This window comes from Malania oleifera, chromosome 5, assembly GCF_029873635.1.
Source record: "Malania oleifera isolate guangnan ecotype guangnan chromosome 5, ASM2987363v1, whole genome shotgun sequence".
Taxonomy (NCBI): domain Eukaryota; kingdom Viridiplantae; phylum Streptophyta; class Magnoliopsida; order Santalales; family Ximeniaceae; genus Malania; species Malania oleifera.
The window spans coordinates 18,412,066-18,427,538 of NC_080421.1; the positions used below are offsets into that span (position 1 = coordinate 18,412,066).

The 15,473-nt window shown below is 37.4% G+C and overlaps 1 protein-coding gene across 2 annotated transcripts in view; it reads right to left on the reverse strand.

Annotated features, from left to right (window-relative positions):
* LOC131155087 (cyclase-like protein 2) overlaps window positions 1-13,416 on the reverse strand; it is a 33,597-nt gene extending 20,181 nt beyond the window's left edge. Inside the window, exons 1-2 of one of the 2 annotated variants that reach the window (XM_058108007.1) lie at window positions 12,792-13,416; window positions 1,437-1,481 (exon numbers count right to left, since the gene is read on the reverse strand). In XM_058108007.1, coding sequence (XP_057963990.1) covers window positions 1,437-1,481; window positions 12,792-13,164 — 418 coding nt within the window. In that variant the 5' untranslated portion in view covers window positions 13,165-13,416. The remainder of the gene's footprint in view (window positions 1-1,436; window positions 1,482-12,791) is intronic. The other variant, XM_058108008.1, reaches the window with a different exon arrangement.
* Window positions 13,417-15,473: the final 2,057 nt, after the last annotated feature.

Genomic DNA, 15,473 nt, shown 5'->3' on the forward strand with positions numbered 1-15,473 from the left:
ACAACATACACCATGGAACCTCATTTTTGGACACTCATAGTAAGTTCATCCATCAATAGTGCAAAAAGATAAGCACTCAAAGAAGATCATTAGTGCACAACTTTTGTGACTGAAAATTATCTACACCCTATCGTACATATCCTTAATGACATCAGTATACCAACTCAATACTCCCTTTTTTTTTTTCTTTTAGAAAACACCATAGAACTTCCCTAGGTACTCTATAAACAACAAAAAAAATTCCCACTTTTGTTAGACCAACCTAGATTAGTAATGCAAGGCCCATAGCAGAGTCAATATGACAAAGCAATAGCATTTCATATGAACAGTAAATCTATGAAAATGCTAACAGGAAAATAATGATAGCAAATGCCAAGAAGTTACTAAACAATTCATTTAATCGGAAGTGGCTTCCTAAATCTAGCATCAGTTTTACATTTTGATTTATTATTACTCTTTAGGGCACTTAAACTTGAAATTTTACATTTATTCTAAGAAATAAATTTAGGGAAAAATAAGCAATTGCATTGTATCAACCGCTATATGAATATTTGACGGAAGTTGGGGGGAAAAAAGAGCAAGTGAGCAATTTTCTAGAGATGGAAGAAGTACAAACAAGCAACCAATGGAGCTACAAATCAAAGAAACTACTCAGATTAATTGCCTCTTCTATGAAAACAATGTGGTACTGCTTATACAGAAGCATAATTAGGGCTATTGGACACACACACACCCTCATACCCCCAAAGAAAAGGGGAAAAATTGAGGTCCTTGCTTCAGTAGTAGGGAGAACATTGTTTAATTTGCCCTCTCCCAATGGAAAGAAGGAATTTCTAAGGAACTTGTGCTTATTCAAGAATTGGAGAAACATTCAAGGCCAGCTCAAGGTGAGGCATTTAGTACTTTCCTAGGTCATTGGGGATTACATGACCATATTTATGGAGACATAAAACTGCGAAGAAAGGGACCCAGTTCTGAAGTCTTATAAAGTATGGAGTTACATGGTCATATTTATGGAGATAGTGAGATGCTGACACTTGGACATTGTGAATGTGGAGAGCGTCCTATAAATTTATTACAAGACAGTTGTTTTGTTTTGGTGGTTACAAACTCAAAGGGGTATTACAAGCAATAAATGTTAGAGAAGCTAGATCATTTCATAATTCACACTGAGTGAGAAACTGAGAATTGCATCAGGACCATCCTAACAGTGTATCAAACTCCAAAAATGCATAACATTAGCACTGAAATTGAAAGTGCATGAAACATTCTAAAACATGATGCAAGGTTGTCATATTGCAATGATGTTGACCACTGTTTTCTCTTCTTTGCTAAGAGCCTAGCTAGAATTGCCACACAAGGACATGCAATTTTTTTAAAAAAAAATAGTATACTAAAAATAGAATAATAAAGTTTAAAAGAAATTAATATTATACCAGTTATCTTCTTGTCCCTTGGAACATCAACCAACAATGCAGGACCTGTTAAAATGAAATATTATGTCTCTCACAAATAAATGTATAAAAGCATAATAAGCAATAAAATCTTGCTATAAAGGAAATAAATCAAAAATTGGGGAACCACCACTACACACAAAGTATCAAAGTAATTTAGAACAAATAATAGACAAGAAGTCATATATAGAGAAGGATGAAAAGCCTGAAAACTGGAGAGAAGGCTATGGAGGGTTGACTCCAAAAGGCACTTAAATTATAAGTCCATAAGAGCAAATGTCTTATTAAGATTATAAAGATATTTTTGTGCTCTCAATGGTTATGTCATTCTAAAATCTGAACTGTACTAAGAAGACTTACTTTAAAACCCCACAATTTCATAAACCAGCTAAGAACTACATTAACATCGAAATATCAATGGATGACATCATGGTAGGAAATGGATGTCATCCATTTTCCTAAAATCAATGATTAAGTTGAGCTTTATGACTTCCTTAAGTGATATTGTTGTCATCCGAGTGTCTAGAAAAGTGCTAAGCTGTGTTGCAATGTGTGGCGGTAATTCGTACTTTACTTGGCTTATCTTCATCCCAAGGGAATCAATTGCTTCAACACCAATTATCATCTTCTTTTCTGATAACATGATTATATAACATGCAACAATCTCCATGAATTGATTTAGGAGCTTAGCATGGGATGCTATGTCCTTTGAAAGCAGCAGAATATCATCAATGTAGCTAAGGGCATGATAGATAATGGGTTGGAAGATCTTAATCATTACTTTTTGGAAAATAGATGGGGCCACCTTAAGCCCAAATGGCATGACAATTGATTGATAGTGGAAATTGGGAATGCAGAAAGCCGTCTTAGGCCTATCATTTGAATGGATACCCAATTTCCAAAAGCCTGCTTTTAAGTCAAATTTTGAGAAGATTTGAGCTTCTGATAATTGAGAAAGCAAGTTGGCCCAATTTGATAATGGAAATTTTTCATCTGAAAGAAAATGGTCGAGAGGCTGATAATTGATGACGAGTCTGAGTTTACCTCGTGTTTGTTCAACCCTTCTGTTGACATAGAAAGCTTCGCAGGCCCATTGATACCTAGTGGGCTCAATAATTCCTTCTTCTTGTAGTTGAACCAATTCATTTTGGGCTCGTGAATAGTGCTCCGAATTCATTCCCTTATGGTTTGCCTTTGTAGGGTTGATATCTTCATTCTTTTTGAAAGGAAGGCTGACAAAGAATTCAAGATTCTTCCACAGTGGCTTTGAACATTTCATTAAAAATTCACTATGGCTGTCCGCATAGTTTGCCTGGATTAATTGGCCCTTAATTTCTTCTAAGGGTTGAGTGATATGGAAGAGATTAGGGGTCTTAGTCCATTGCAAAAGATATGATCTGAACTTTAATCCTTGCTTCGTCCACTGGACCTTGCTTAAGTGTTGGATGATGTCAAACCCAAGGAGGAGATCTTTGTTAGGAAGGCTTGACCCAAAGAGTGTTGACTTGATTAAGCATTCAGGATGAAGTTTAATGTAAATCGACAAATTTCAAGCTTGACTTGAAAATGCTCGCCATTTGCCACTTTGAAACCTTAATTACAAGGCTTCCATCTGTCTTCTGGGAGAATGCTTGGCTTAAGGAAGCTGCATGCTACTCCAGTGTCAAAAAATGCAACAACTTTAATTAGCTTTGAGTACTTATCAACTAGTACCTAGATTGGAGCAGAGGGTGACACATAATCTTCCTTCTTGAACTATGCTGATAATGATTTTTGAATAGAACAGAGATTATGAACCTCTTCCTCTATTGATGCCACTAGATAACATTCATTGTTGATGGGCTGGATATGGAAACATTTCAAATCTGGGTTGGCCTGATAGCACTCAAGATCTTCACCTTCTTCGTTTGAAGGGTCTGATAGATCCATTTGATCACTTTGCTGGAAGGCAAGTATGAATTCTTCATTTTGCTAATTGTCCATAGAGAAAATAGATACGATGTAATCATCTGAATCCTAGTCTGAAACTTTGCGTAGCATTTGAATCAACTCGATCTCTTTCTTCTCTGTGGCCACTTCTTTGCATAATGCCCCCTTTGGTTGCAGATGTAACATCGATGATCCTTTGGATCTTCTCTATGCTTCTTTTTTCTAAGATATTTCCAACATTTGTCTTTGTATTTGGATCTTCTGGACTTTCTGGGAAGACGAATGTCTTCTCTTTCTCTTGTTGAGCAGGAGCACTTTTTGTCTCCCTTGCATTTGATGAGAAGATCCTTCCTTTTACATTCTATGGTTATCTTCATGGCCACATTCTGGACTCTTCTGTACATGTCATACTTTCTGCAAAGCGCATCTAGATTCATAAGAGCACTTTGGTAAAGTTTACCAAGAGAAGTGTTTTCAAATCTTTTTCCACTCATTTGATGATTTTAGGGAACTTCTTCTTCTAGTGGATCAGGTAGGCCATTAAGGTATGCTTGCTTGAGGTTGATGTCATCTGGGCCACAGAGAGTGCAGTATCTTTCAAAGATAAGATTATAATGCTTCTCCACATCTTTTCTTTTAAGTGAGCAGCATTCAATCTTCATGTACTCTTCTTTGGCTTAAGTAACATGATCCTCCCATGCACCACAAAATTCCTTAATACAGTTGATATGTGTTGACTCTGAGTCCGATCCCGTTTTGATAATGACAAATCACTTTGTATCTTACCCGTGCACTGAGCATTTGAATAAGATTAACTCTTAGCACGCGCGGATGATAAGGACACAATAGAAGCCATAAGGAACTCAAAGCTCTCATCACATGATGCCATTTAAAGAGCAAGAGGAATGAAGACCAAATTTGTCAATTGTAATTGCATTAAATTTTTGGATCTGTAATAATTATATGGTCTGTAATAATGCAATGCATGCATGATAGGATTTAATGCTCAAAGACCATAGGATCCAAAACCCTTCAAATAAAAATGCCATAACTTATTCACACAGGGTTGAAAAAGTTTAAGGACAAAGCAGGGCAAAATCTTTAATTTTAAACCGCTCTGGTCGACCGACCCATGCATGTTCAAAATGCCTCGGCCGATTGACTTTATTATCTGGCATTTTTTTAAAGGGCCTCGGCTGACCGACCAAAAATGAACATATCTTCCTCGGTCACCCGACCGTTACACACGACCTCTTTAGCGTACTCGGTCGACCGGTCTTAATGACCTAAAGGTACCCCGACCGACCGAACGTACGTAAGTTAGGTTTTCGCCTTTGGCTCAGCTGACCGGCTCTATCCTCAACTGACCGAGCCTTGAATTATTTTGAAAATTACAAAGAGGCCAGTCGATCAACCTTGTGCTCAGTCAACTGACCCTCTTGGGTCTACTTTAAATTTCAACGGGTCAACCGACCAGCACTAGCACCAATCGACCGAACCTCTCGGGTTCTCGAATTTTTATTGAGCTAATCCGGGTTAAATTTTTAATTAAACAATTTCTAAAATTCCCTCCATGTCCCCAACAGTCAAAAATCTTAGGATGTCCATAAATAGCCCTTTTGTAAGCATAATTAGATAATAGATTAGCAAAAATTCTCTCAAAAATTTCTTGTACTATTATTACTTACATCTTTCACATACAAAGCATATCATACTCTCTCTTTCATTCTTTCTTACTAAAATCATTCTGAGAAGAGAGCATCATTTTCATACTCTTCATTTGCAAACTATTTGCAACTTGAAGAGTCTTTGATTGTTGTGGGGTTATTCATATATCATTCTAAAGCATATTCTCTCACATATCCATTTGTTTTTGAAAATCATTCTTGAGAGTTTGCTTTGAGATTTTTCCTATGTTATTTCTTATTGATAAATATTATTGGGAAAATCTCCTCTTAGCTTGTGAGTCTTTGTGCACTTTCATTGCAAGACTCAAGAGCTCAATCTGTGCTTATTGCTAAAAATCTTTTGAGAGCTATTATCCAACATCTCCTACACTTTATTTTTAAAATATTTTTGGAGATATTATTTTGAGCTTTAGATCTTTGAAGAGTTCTTAATATAAATTTGTTTTAAGTCAAAGATCATTATCTCTCTCATTTTTCATAATTATATCTTTGAGAGATATCTCACATAAACTCTACTGAGCATTAATCCTTATCATACTAGAGTGAATTGGTTGAATTGTTGTACATATCTGCTTGTGTAAAAAGCATCTCTATTGTACAAATTTTTTATTAACTGTTGTATTCTAGGCATGGTCTGAGGAGGGTATTCTCCGCCCTGTGAAGGAGAGGTTGTATAGTTTGGGCTCAACCCTGTGAATGTGAGTTGGGTTATTCCTCGCCCAGTAAGGAGAGGAGGTTGTAACCGGTGACGCTCCACCCGTAAGTGAGCATTAGTGGAATTCTCGGGCTGGTTAGCTAGAGGCGGGGACGTAGGCACAGTTGGCGAACCTTGATAACATATCGTGTGACTATTCCTTTATCTTCTTTACATACTTGTGCTTGCTTGCTTATTTTTATCTTCTGGATTCATTGCACTAGTATTTAGATAAATATTTGTGATTGTTTCAAAAATACTAGAACTGTTTTATCTGTTTAGCTTATCTGAACGTCCTTGTATTTGTTGAATTGGAAATAGTTTAGAAAAGCCCCTAACTTGATTTATAATGGTTGTGGATATAAATTGAATAGACTTGACCTAAAAATTTTAAATATCCAATTCAAACCCCCCCCCCCAACTTCTTGAGATTGCACCAATTACATCAAGATTTGGAACTTGCAAAATCCACAACTGCCTATAATCTCCAAGATTTATCCACCAAATTTTGAGTCTTTTGACGAACTTGGAAACAACCCTTCCTATGACTTCCTTAAGTGAGATCCTTTCTTTCATTAGCTCTGTAGTACATCAGCTCTGTAGTACACCAAGCATGGAGCTCAAGGATCTTATTCCTCCATTGGTTTGGAGGAATACCTTCTAATCAAATGGTTGGTCCATTTCCATTAGCATTGCTTGGGCTTTGCATAGAAATGGCAGATGACACGTTTTCAGAAAGATTGTTGTCGTCATCTATTTCCTCATCATCCGTGGGATTGTCGTACTCCAATCTATGGGTAAATGGTTGGGTCATCATCGTAGCTTTGGGAGACTGCATCTCTCCTTCAGATGATCATCATCCGATATGATAAGAAGTGATGATTTAGAAGTTTCTTCTTTTTGTGCTTCCTCAGTATCGTGCTGCAAGGGATAAACCAATTCAGTAAGAATATTGGAGATATAATTTTCTTTCTCTAAAACTCCAATATGTGGTTCACGATCAAGGATGCTCAAATCTCCAATCTTTTGCTTATCCTTCTTCTGAGCAGTGGAGGCTGCTGTTGATTCAATTTTTTTTAGGTTTGGGTTGACCTTTGAGAGTGCTGCCTCTTTTGAGATGGAGGAAGGGTCACTTCCTCGGAAGGATGCTTGCATCAATATAAGCTGGTACATTGGTTGAGGAGAGCTGAAAGACAAAGTGGATGGCGGGAATAAAGGGTCAATCCTTGCATGTCTATGTTGCTGTTGTTGGCTTTTCTTGAGAGAATTCAGTTAAGCCTTGAGATGTTGCATTTATGCTTCTTTCTTTTTGAAAACAGGAGAGAATGTCAACATATGCTTGATCATTTACATAAGCTCCTCATGCACATATGGATGTGATTCTAGCATTTATCAATAAGGATTGATGTGATGTCAAACTTATCCTCAACTTTGTTGGCCAGCTCCCTTTGGTTATCAACAATTTTTTGTAGCATTCTATTATGGGCAAGGGCATGTTCTGACTGCCAGTTAAAAGTTGCCTCCGCTTGAGACACTTGCTTAGTGGATCCATTTGGGTTGACAACAATTGGATCTATAATATTCCAGGAATGCTTTGTTTGAGAACTCCCATCTTCGTACTCTAATGGTGGAAAATCACCATCACAGTTTGAAGGTCATAGCATGTTAATCTAAGATTATCATGTTGTTCCTTTTTTCCTCCGTATTCGACATAGCAGCCAAATTTGCCTGATGGTTCGCCTAACAAGCCAACGGTTAGATCTCCATCTTCATATTTCTATTTGAGTTTCTGCTAGGAGTTGTTCTTATTTTGATGTCTTCCTCTGACTTCTTCTTCATCAGACTCATAGATGGGATCATTAAGGCATTCATCGCACGTACGGTCAACATCGAACCACTTATGGCCATTTTTGGTTATGGGCTTGTAGACTAGAAGGCCATCTTCCTTAAGTACATGATTGGAACCTGGGATCCTAGAGATGTTGGATCAGCTAGGTCGATGGTGTTGGTGGATGGTTTGATCACCACCTTTTGCTCTTTAGGAGATGTCGATGCCAATGGTTCATGATGAGGTTGAAACATTATGGTAGGAAAGACATGTTGAGAAGACAAGCTTGATGGAGACTCATGATCGTTCAAGAAGGAGATTTGAACATCTCCATTTTTCATAGTTTTATAGAATGGATCATGGAGGATGACTAGTTTGGGGATTTGATGCAGCTGCTCATACTTGGTCACTGTTAATGGTTATTATTATTATTATTATTATTTTGTTAGTAATAAGTGTGAGTTAGTAAGGGTATTACGGTCATTCCCATTGTACTTACATATATTATAAATACAGGAAGAGACCTATCATTGAGTTTAGATCTTCCATTTTACCCAATTACTCAACATGGTATCAGAGCGTGATCCAAACTAAACACTACTCTCCTCAATCGTCACTGGAAAACACCATTCCCGCGGCTGTCCTCCCTAGATTTACCTCCATCCCATATTATTTCACAAAACCAACCATAAATCCATAAACAAACCCCCTCGACGACTCACCCCACAAAACCCCATCGCAGGAGGAGCCCCCACATGCCGCCCTGCGCTGGCCAAACGCCAGCTGGGCCAACCCTATGCGCCGGCACATAAGTGAATTTTCGGCCACCTTTTTTTTTTTTTTTTTTCTTTCTCTGCCATGCTCTGATTCCTTCTCTAGATGATATTATCAAGCTGTTAAGTCAGTTTTTTGCTCAAAAATTCAAAGTTTTCCGACTATGCACTCGGAGCATTCTATTAATGTCTATTCAAGACTTGTGAAGGCTTCTTTGTGAGTTTCTTGAAGCAGTGGCAGCATTCATATGTACAGTTGTGAGGCTGTGGCAGTGCTTTATCCGTCAGTGAATTGTTCACCTCGTCCGTAGTAATGCGGCACCTAAGGAATGGTTGTTTGATGCTTCATGAAGCTGTTTATCAATTGTTAATGAGTTTATTGAGTCTGAAAACAGTGGGATTTTCTGTGTTTTTTGATTCATTATACTTCCTTCCATATACCAAAATATCAAGCTGTTAGGCATGTGTTTTTGCTCCAATATCCAATATTTGTTGTGAGTCTTGTGACAAGGCACTCACAGTAATTCGTTAGTTGTTCAGTGTTAGTAAAGGTCATTGGTGACCTTCTTGGATCAGTGGCAATGCTCATAAGATGTTTTTTTTTGTGTGAGGCTGTGGCAATGTTGCTTTCTTGGGGCTGCATCTGAGGTTGTTGGTATTTTGTTCATGGTAGTTTCGGTGGTTTACCTCTCCAATTGTTCCAGTGCTGAGTGTTGCTTTCTTGGGGCTGCGTGTGAGTTTCTCGGTGCTATGGCAGCCTCGTACTGATTTATCGGCGGCTTGTTCATGGCGGGTCACCTTGTTCGTGGTTGTTCCAATTGTTCCAACAATTAATCTAATGATCATTGGTTTGAGTTTGCGAATGTTGGCATGATGTTTGCAAATCCCAAAAGTATGATTCCTTTGTTAGTCACTTGTTTGAGTGAACCGCGTACTATGACTATATCAGAGGAGGAGTATTCAATATTTCTACAATATCAATTGTCTCAACAAGCATCTTATCACATTGCTTCTTTTGCCTAGAAAGGTAGTCTTACAGTCTGCATGTCATCTGGTACCTTCCTACTAGCCCTTGGATTATTGATTCTGCTAGCATTGACCATATAACAGGTCCAATCATTTTCTTTTCTGATCTCCAATATCCTAAAAATCTCCCTCAAGTTACCCTTGCTGATGGGTCTACTACTGCTATTAAAGGGATAGGAGCAGTAAATCCTACTCCTTTTTTCTCTCTTTTTTCTGCTTTATACATTCCTAAATCTCTTTTCAATCTTATGTCAGTTAGTAAGCTTACAAAGTCACTAAATTGTTCTATCACATTGCTTCCTGATATTGTGGTTATTTAGAATCTGAAGACGGGAAAGACAATTGGCATAGGATGTGAGACTTGTGGACTTTACTACTTTGAGTCACCATCTCCACCCATTGCCTGCACAGTCACAGCTACACCACTTCAAATCCATTGTTGCTTTGGTCATCCGTCCTCGGACAAGTTGAAACAGCTAATTCCTACATTGAGTTTTGTGTCCATCTTGAGTGTGGGTCCTATTAATTGGGCAAGCATCACCGTGTTCTCTTTGCTCCCCATGGTCAACAAACGGGTAGTTAGGCCTTCCATGCTTGTCCATTATGATACTTGGGGACCCAATCGTGTGACATCAAAATTGCAGTTTCAGTTTTTGTTACATTTTTTGATTACTACTCTAGGATGACTTGGTTATATTTAATGAAAGATCTTTCCAAGTTTTTTGATATCTTTTGTGCTTTCTGTTCCCAAATAAAGAGTCAATTTGACATGCCAGTCAGGATACTTCACAGTGATATTGCTAAGGAGTACTTCAGTGCCTAATTCAGTACTTATATGACTAACTCTGGTATGATCCATCAGTCCTCTTGTGCCAACACTCCACAACAAAATGGAGTTCCAAAGCAGAAAAATAGACATATTCTTGAAGTCACTCATGCCCTATTGTATCAAATGAATGTCCCCAAAGTCTTTTGGAGTGATGTTGTGCTCATAACTTGCTCGCTCATCAATAAAATGTCATCCTTTGTCCTTGGTGGTAAAATCCCATATTCAGTTATCTTTCCTAAGGCTTATTTGTTCTCCTTTCCTTCTGGAATATTTTGTTGTGTGTCCTTTGTCCATTAATTATCTCCAGGAATGGAAGTTGGATCCTCGTGCCATCAAATGTAATTTTTTGGGCTATTCTTATACTCAAAAGGTATATCGATGTTATAGTCCTACTTTACATCGATTCTTTGTCTCTGCTGATGTCACCTTTTTCGAGTTTACACCATACTAATTTGATTCCTTGAGTTTTGTTGACCTTGATGAGTACCTTCCTCTGCCTTGCATTCCAAATTCAAACCTAGTATTTGTGTCCAATCCTTCTACATCTTCATCTAGTTAGAGTCCTTCTCATTGCTTAAATCATCCCAATTTGCAGGAATACACACGACGACTCAAAGGGGAGTGCCTCCTCCAGCTTCTACTACTGTACCTCTAGTTCCCTTGTCAGATGATCTTATTTCTCGTGATGTTGATCCTCCGATAGCTGTTCAAAAAGGTAAACGCACTTGTACCCAACATCCGATCTCTAATTTTGTTTTTCATGATTTCTTGTTACCCTCTTATTACTGTTTTTTTAGTACTCTATCTTTTGTTGCTCTTCCAAGATCTATTTCTGAAGCCCTATCCCATTCTGGGTGGAGGATGACAATGATTGAAGAGATGCGTGCACTACATGATAATGATACTTGGGATTTGGTACCTCTTCCTATTGATAAGTATGTGGTTGGTTGTTGCTACGTGTACAATGTGAAGTCAATCCTGATGGCTCTATGGCTCGTCTGAAGGTCCCCCTTGTTGCTAAAGGGTATACTTAGGTGTATGGTTTGGATTATTCAGACACGTTCTCCCCGGTTGCTAAACTTGCCTCAATACGTTTGTTCCTTTCTTTAGCCACCACTTGTCATTGGCCTCAGCATGTGAAGAGTACTTTCCTACATGGTGATCTTCACGAGGAGGTATATATGGACCAACCCCTTGGGTTTGTTGCTCAGGGGGAGTCAGGCTTATTATGTGGGCTCAAGAAGTCATTGTATGGATTAAAACAATCTCCAAAAGCATGGTTTGGCCATTTTAGTGTTGTAGTACTTAAATTTGGCCTTCATCGGTGTGCAACAGATCACTTTGTATTTTATCGTCATACTCCATCAAGCAGTATTTTGCTTATTGTATATGTGGATGACATTGTGATCACTGGTGATGATGATCGTGGCATCTAGGACCTAAAGCTTTTTCTTTAGAGTAAGTTTCAGGCCAAAGACTTGGGGCTATTGAAGTACTTCTTGGGTATAGAAGTATCGAGATCTTGTACAACAACTATCTTATCATAGAGGAAGTATGTTCTTGATCTTTTAGATGAGATGGGGCTGTTGGGATCCAAATCTGTTGATACACCTATAGATCCCAATAGTAAGTTAATGCCAGATATGGCTGATTTGTTACCTAACCTAGGTCGATATCGGAGACTTGTTAGAAATTTGAACTATCTCACAATTACCCGACCACATATATCCTTCGCAACGAGTGTTGTAAGTCAGTTTCCTGATTCACCAAAAACAAGTCACTGGGATGCAGTAATTCACATTTTAAGATATCTCAAAGGTGCATTATGGAAAGGTCTCTTATATCAGGATCGGGTCACACTCATATTTAGGGATATAGAGATGCAGATTGGGCTAGATTACCTTCTGATTGAAGATCCACAACTAGGTATTGTATCTTTGTCAGTAGTAATTTGGTGTCTTGGAAAAGTAAGAAACAAACTATGGTTGCCAAGTCGAGTGTCGAGAGTCAGAGTATAAGGCTATGGCGCACACTACATGTGAACTTGTTTGGCTGAAGAACATGTTGAAAGAACTAGATTTTTCACATTCTTAGCCTATGAAGTTGACATGTGATAATCGAGCTGCTATTCATCTTACCTCCAACCTTGTCTTCCATGAGCAACAAAGCATATTGAAGTTGATTGCCACTTTTTTTGAGAGAAACTTGTAGAGAAGCTCATTACGACCACTCATGTGAAGTCTGACTTTCAGCTTGCTAATTTGTTCACTAAAGCCTAGGGAGGTGCTCTGTGAAATTCATTTGTAACAAGCTAGAAGCATGTCATGTATATGTTCCAGCTAGAAGCTAGCATATGATATATATGTTCCAGCTTGAGGGGGAGTGTTAATGTGTTCCCTCCATGGTTTCAACTTGCTTATAGTTAATGGTTACCTGATTTCGTCAACTAAAACTGTACATATCCAACGAAAAACAAACTCTAGCTACACGCAGTGAACCTCTTCCAAAACACGGCTAGGAATTTATTCGAACGCCGAAAGTTCAAAATATCAGACAACTACAGTCCTTACCGTTAAGCACTCCAAGGTCGAGAGTGTCGATATCGAATCCGGCGTCAAAGTAGTCGTCGTAGAAGTGACCCGGCGCGTCGACGTGGGTGCCGATGTGGGTGGGGAGCTTCATCTCGGAGATGTTCGCGAGAGAGCCGTTCTTCATACTCTTCTGCAGCCAGAGGAACTGACCGAGCCCATCTTCGTAGAGCCAATAGGACAGGTCCGGGGTGATCCTGTGACTGATATCGAAGATTCGTCCATTGTCGTAGACTTCTCTTCTCTCCGGGACGAGATCGCCGTCGCCGGAGGCCAGGGAGAAGGATGCGAGGGCGAGCAACTCAACGCACAGCAGAACTTGAAGAGGCAATAACGATTCCCGGTGTCTTGCCATGGAGTGAGTGTGACGTCTGTGGTTTCAGGTTTGTGATCGCTTTGGCTTTGGAAAGGATACTCCCTCGCTGTTGGCTTGGCGCCTCGGCGGTCAGTCTGCTGACTAATGATTAGCATTGTGAGATTTATTCTTTCGTTGTTTTTCGTTTTACTCCGAAAATTAGTCAGGCCACATATTTCACCGCTATGCTACAGTATCTATTCACCAAAATATATCTCTTAATACGATGAAGCTCTTGGGGTTTCTCCTTCCTTGTGCAATTATAGTGTCTTTCTTCTGTATATTGATAACATTAAAGGTATTTTTGTTTTAAGGAATCCTTAAAAGCTACGGAGGATGTTGGTCGTCTTCATTACTTCTTAAGGCTTAAAGTTTTTTCTCTAAATCATTACTATTATGCCACTTAAGTCAATTATGCTACTGATCTCATATCTCGTCCGCCACTTAATTGCTGATTATAAAATTACTTCAACTCTCTTATCAAGCTAAATATATTGAATGGATCTTCTTTCTTGACCCACAATCTATCAATAATTAATTGACAGTTTAATCTATCATACCTTTACTTTTTCTATCCACTTAATGAGTGAATTGATAGCTCCTTCTTAATTGATTCATTTTGTTTTTGTGTGTTAGAAATATAATAGAAGAAAAAATACGTACTAATAAAATTAATATTAAATAAAAATACAAATACTTATCAAAAGTTGATGTGTGAAATGACCACTATCCGTAAAGCTGATTTCGTACCTATAAAGAATATTTCTTAGTGCATATAGCCACTGTGCACATAATCTCCTGTATTACTCAGCTGGCTCAGTTTTGTGTGCGCTCACAAATACCAAAGTTATAGGAGATGTAGTGTCATTTAGTTACCCAACAGAACCAATAGAATATAAATCTTAAGAAAGAGTAGAAGATAAAGTAATTTTGAACAAAAAAATTGTATTTTGAAATGAAGTTGGATCACAATTTATATAGGTAAAATTAAGTATAACTTTCAACATCATAAATAAGAAACCGTTAAAATAGTAGTTAATATTCTAAAAACATTAAAACTAATGTATTAAATTTAACTTATACTTAATTAAAATAAAATTAATGACTGTTATATAATATTTATTAAATAGATATTTTTTAAATTTGAAACATTCAACATTAATACAATAATACCAACAATCTCCCACATGGTTCAAATTTAAAAAAAAAATCAAAGAAAGATAAAAAAAATTAGCATTTAGTAACTATGAGATGTAATGCATTGGATGACAATACCTTTTGGTTTGAATTGCACTTAAAATTTTTGAACCAAATTCTTTTAACATAACACTATATACATATCATTCACATAACATTTCTAAATACAAAACTCCTACGGGTTGGTATGAATAGGTCATGCATCATACCTAGATATTTATGAGTACTCTAGAAAGTTTTAGTCCAGTAAAGTTTCATAGGAAGCAACCTCACTTCCATAAGTGTGTAAATGTAATTAAACATGTCACCTAACAAAGAATATGAATTTATTAAAAGGTAAACTCAACCTTACAATCGTTACAGGTGCACCATTTAAAACACCATAGAGATGATTAAAACAAATAATAGTGATCACCAAACTATTTAATGACTTGTTTTTTACCCATTGAACCTAATTAATGGGATTTCCAATCGCATAGGTTGGGTTGTCATCATTAGTAGCTTATATTAAGGGCTTAAAACATATCCCCCTTAATGTTTATTTACTATTAACTTTTTAGCTAGTCTTTAAGTTAAGGAATTCATTCATCAACAAATGTTTCTCAATTCTCATATTTTAATCATGTTGGTACTAGGTGTGACGACCCGAATATTTGCACAGCGAAAGATCTCAAATATATTTACCAGAGTACTAAAAACCTTTTATTACAACAATATCTCCAATATCAAATATTATCATCCGTAAAATTCTAAAACATTAAAAAAATACAACTAATCTAAGATCTATTCTAAACAACTCTTCTATCCTACCCACGCTTCCGCTATGCTATTCTAATTTCGGTTAAGCTCCTCAGGGTATCTAAAATGTATGAAAATAATTGGGGTGAGACACTTCTCGGTAAGTATGGATTAGATTATTATCAGTGTATGACTAAAATGAGTTTTCGTGTAAAAATAATTTAATAATAATAACAGTTCAAACTGAATTTGAATAATTGTAAATCAATTGTATAAAATTAAACTTACTTTCCTTCAAATCATAACTTATGCCTAATAAATGGCCCTGATCAAATAAATATATATTTATGTATAAAAGACTCCCTTTGCCCTGT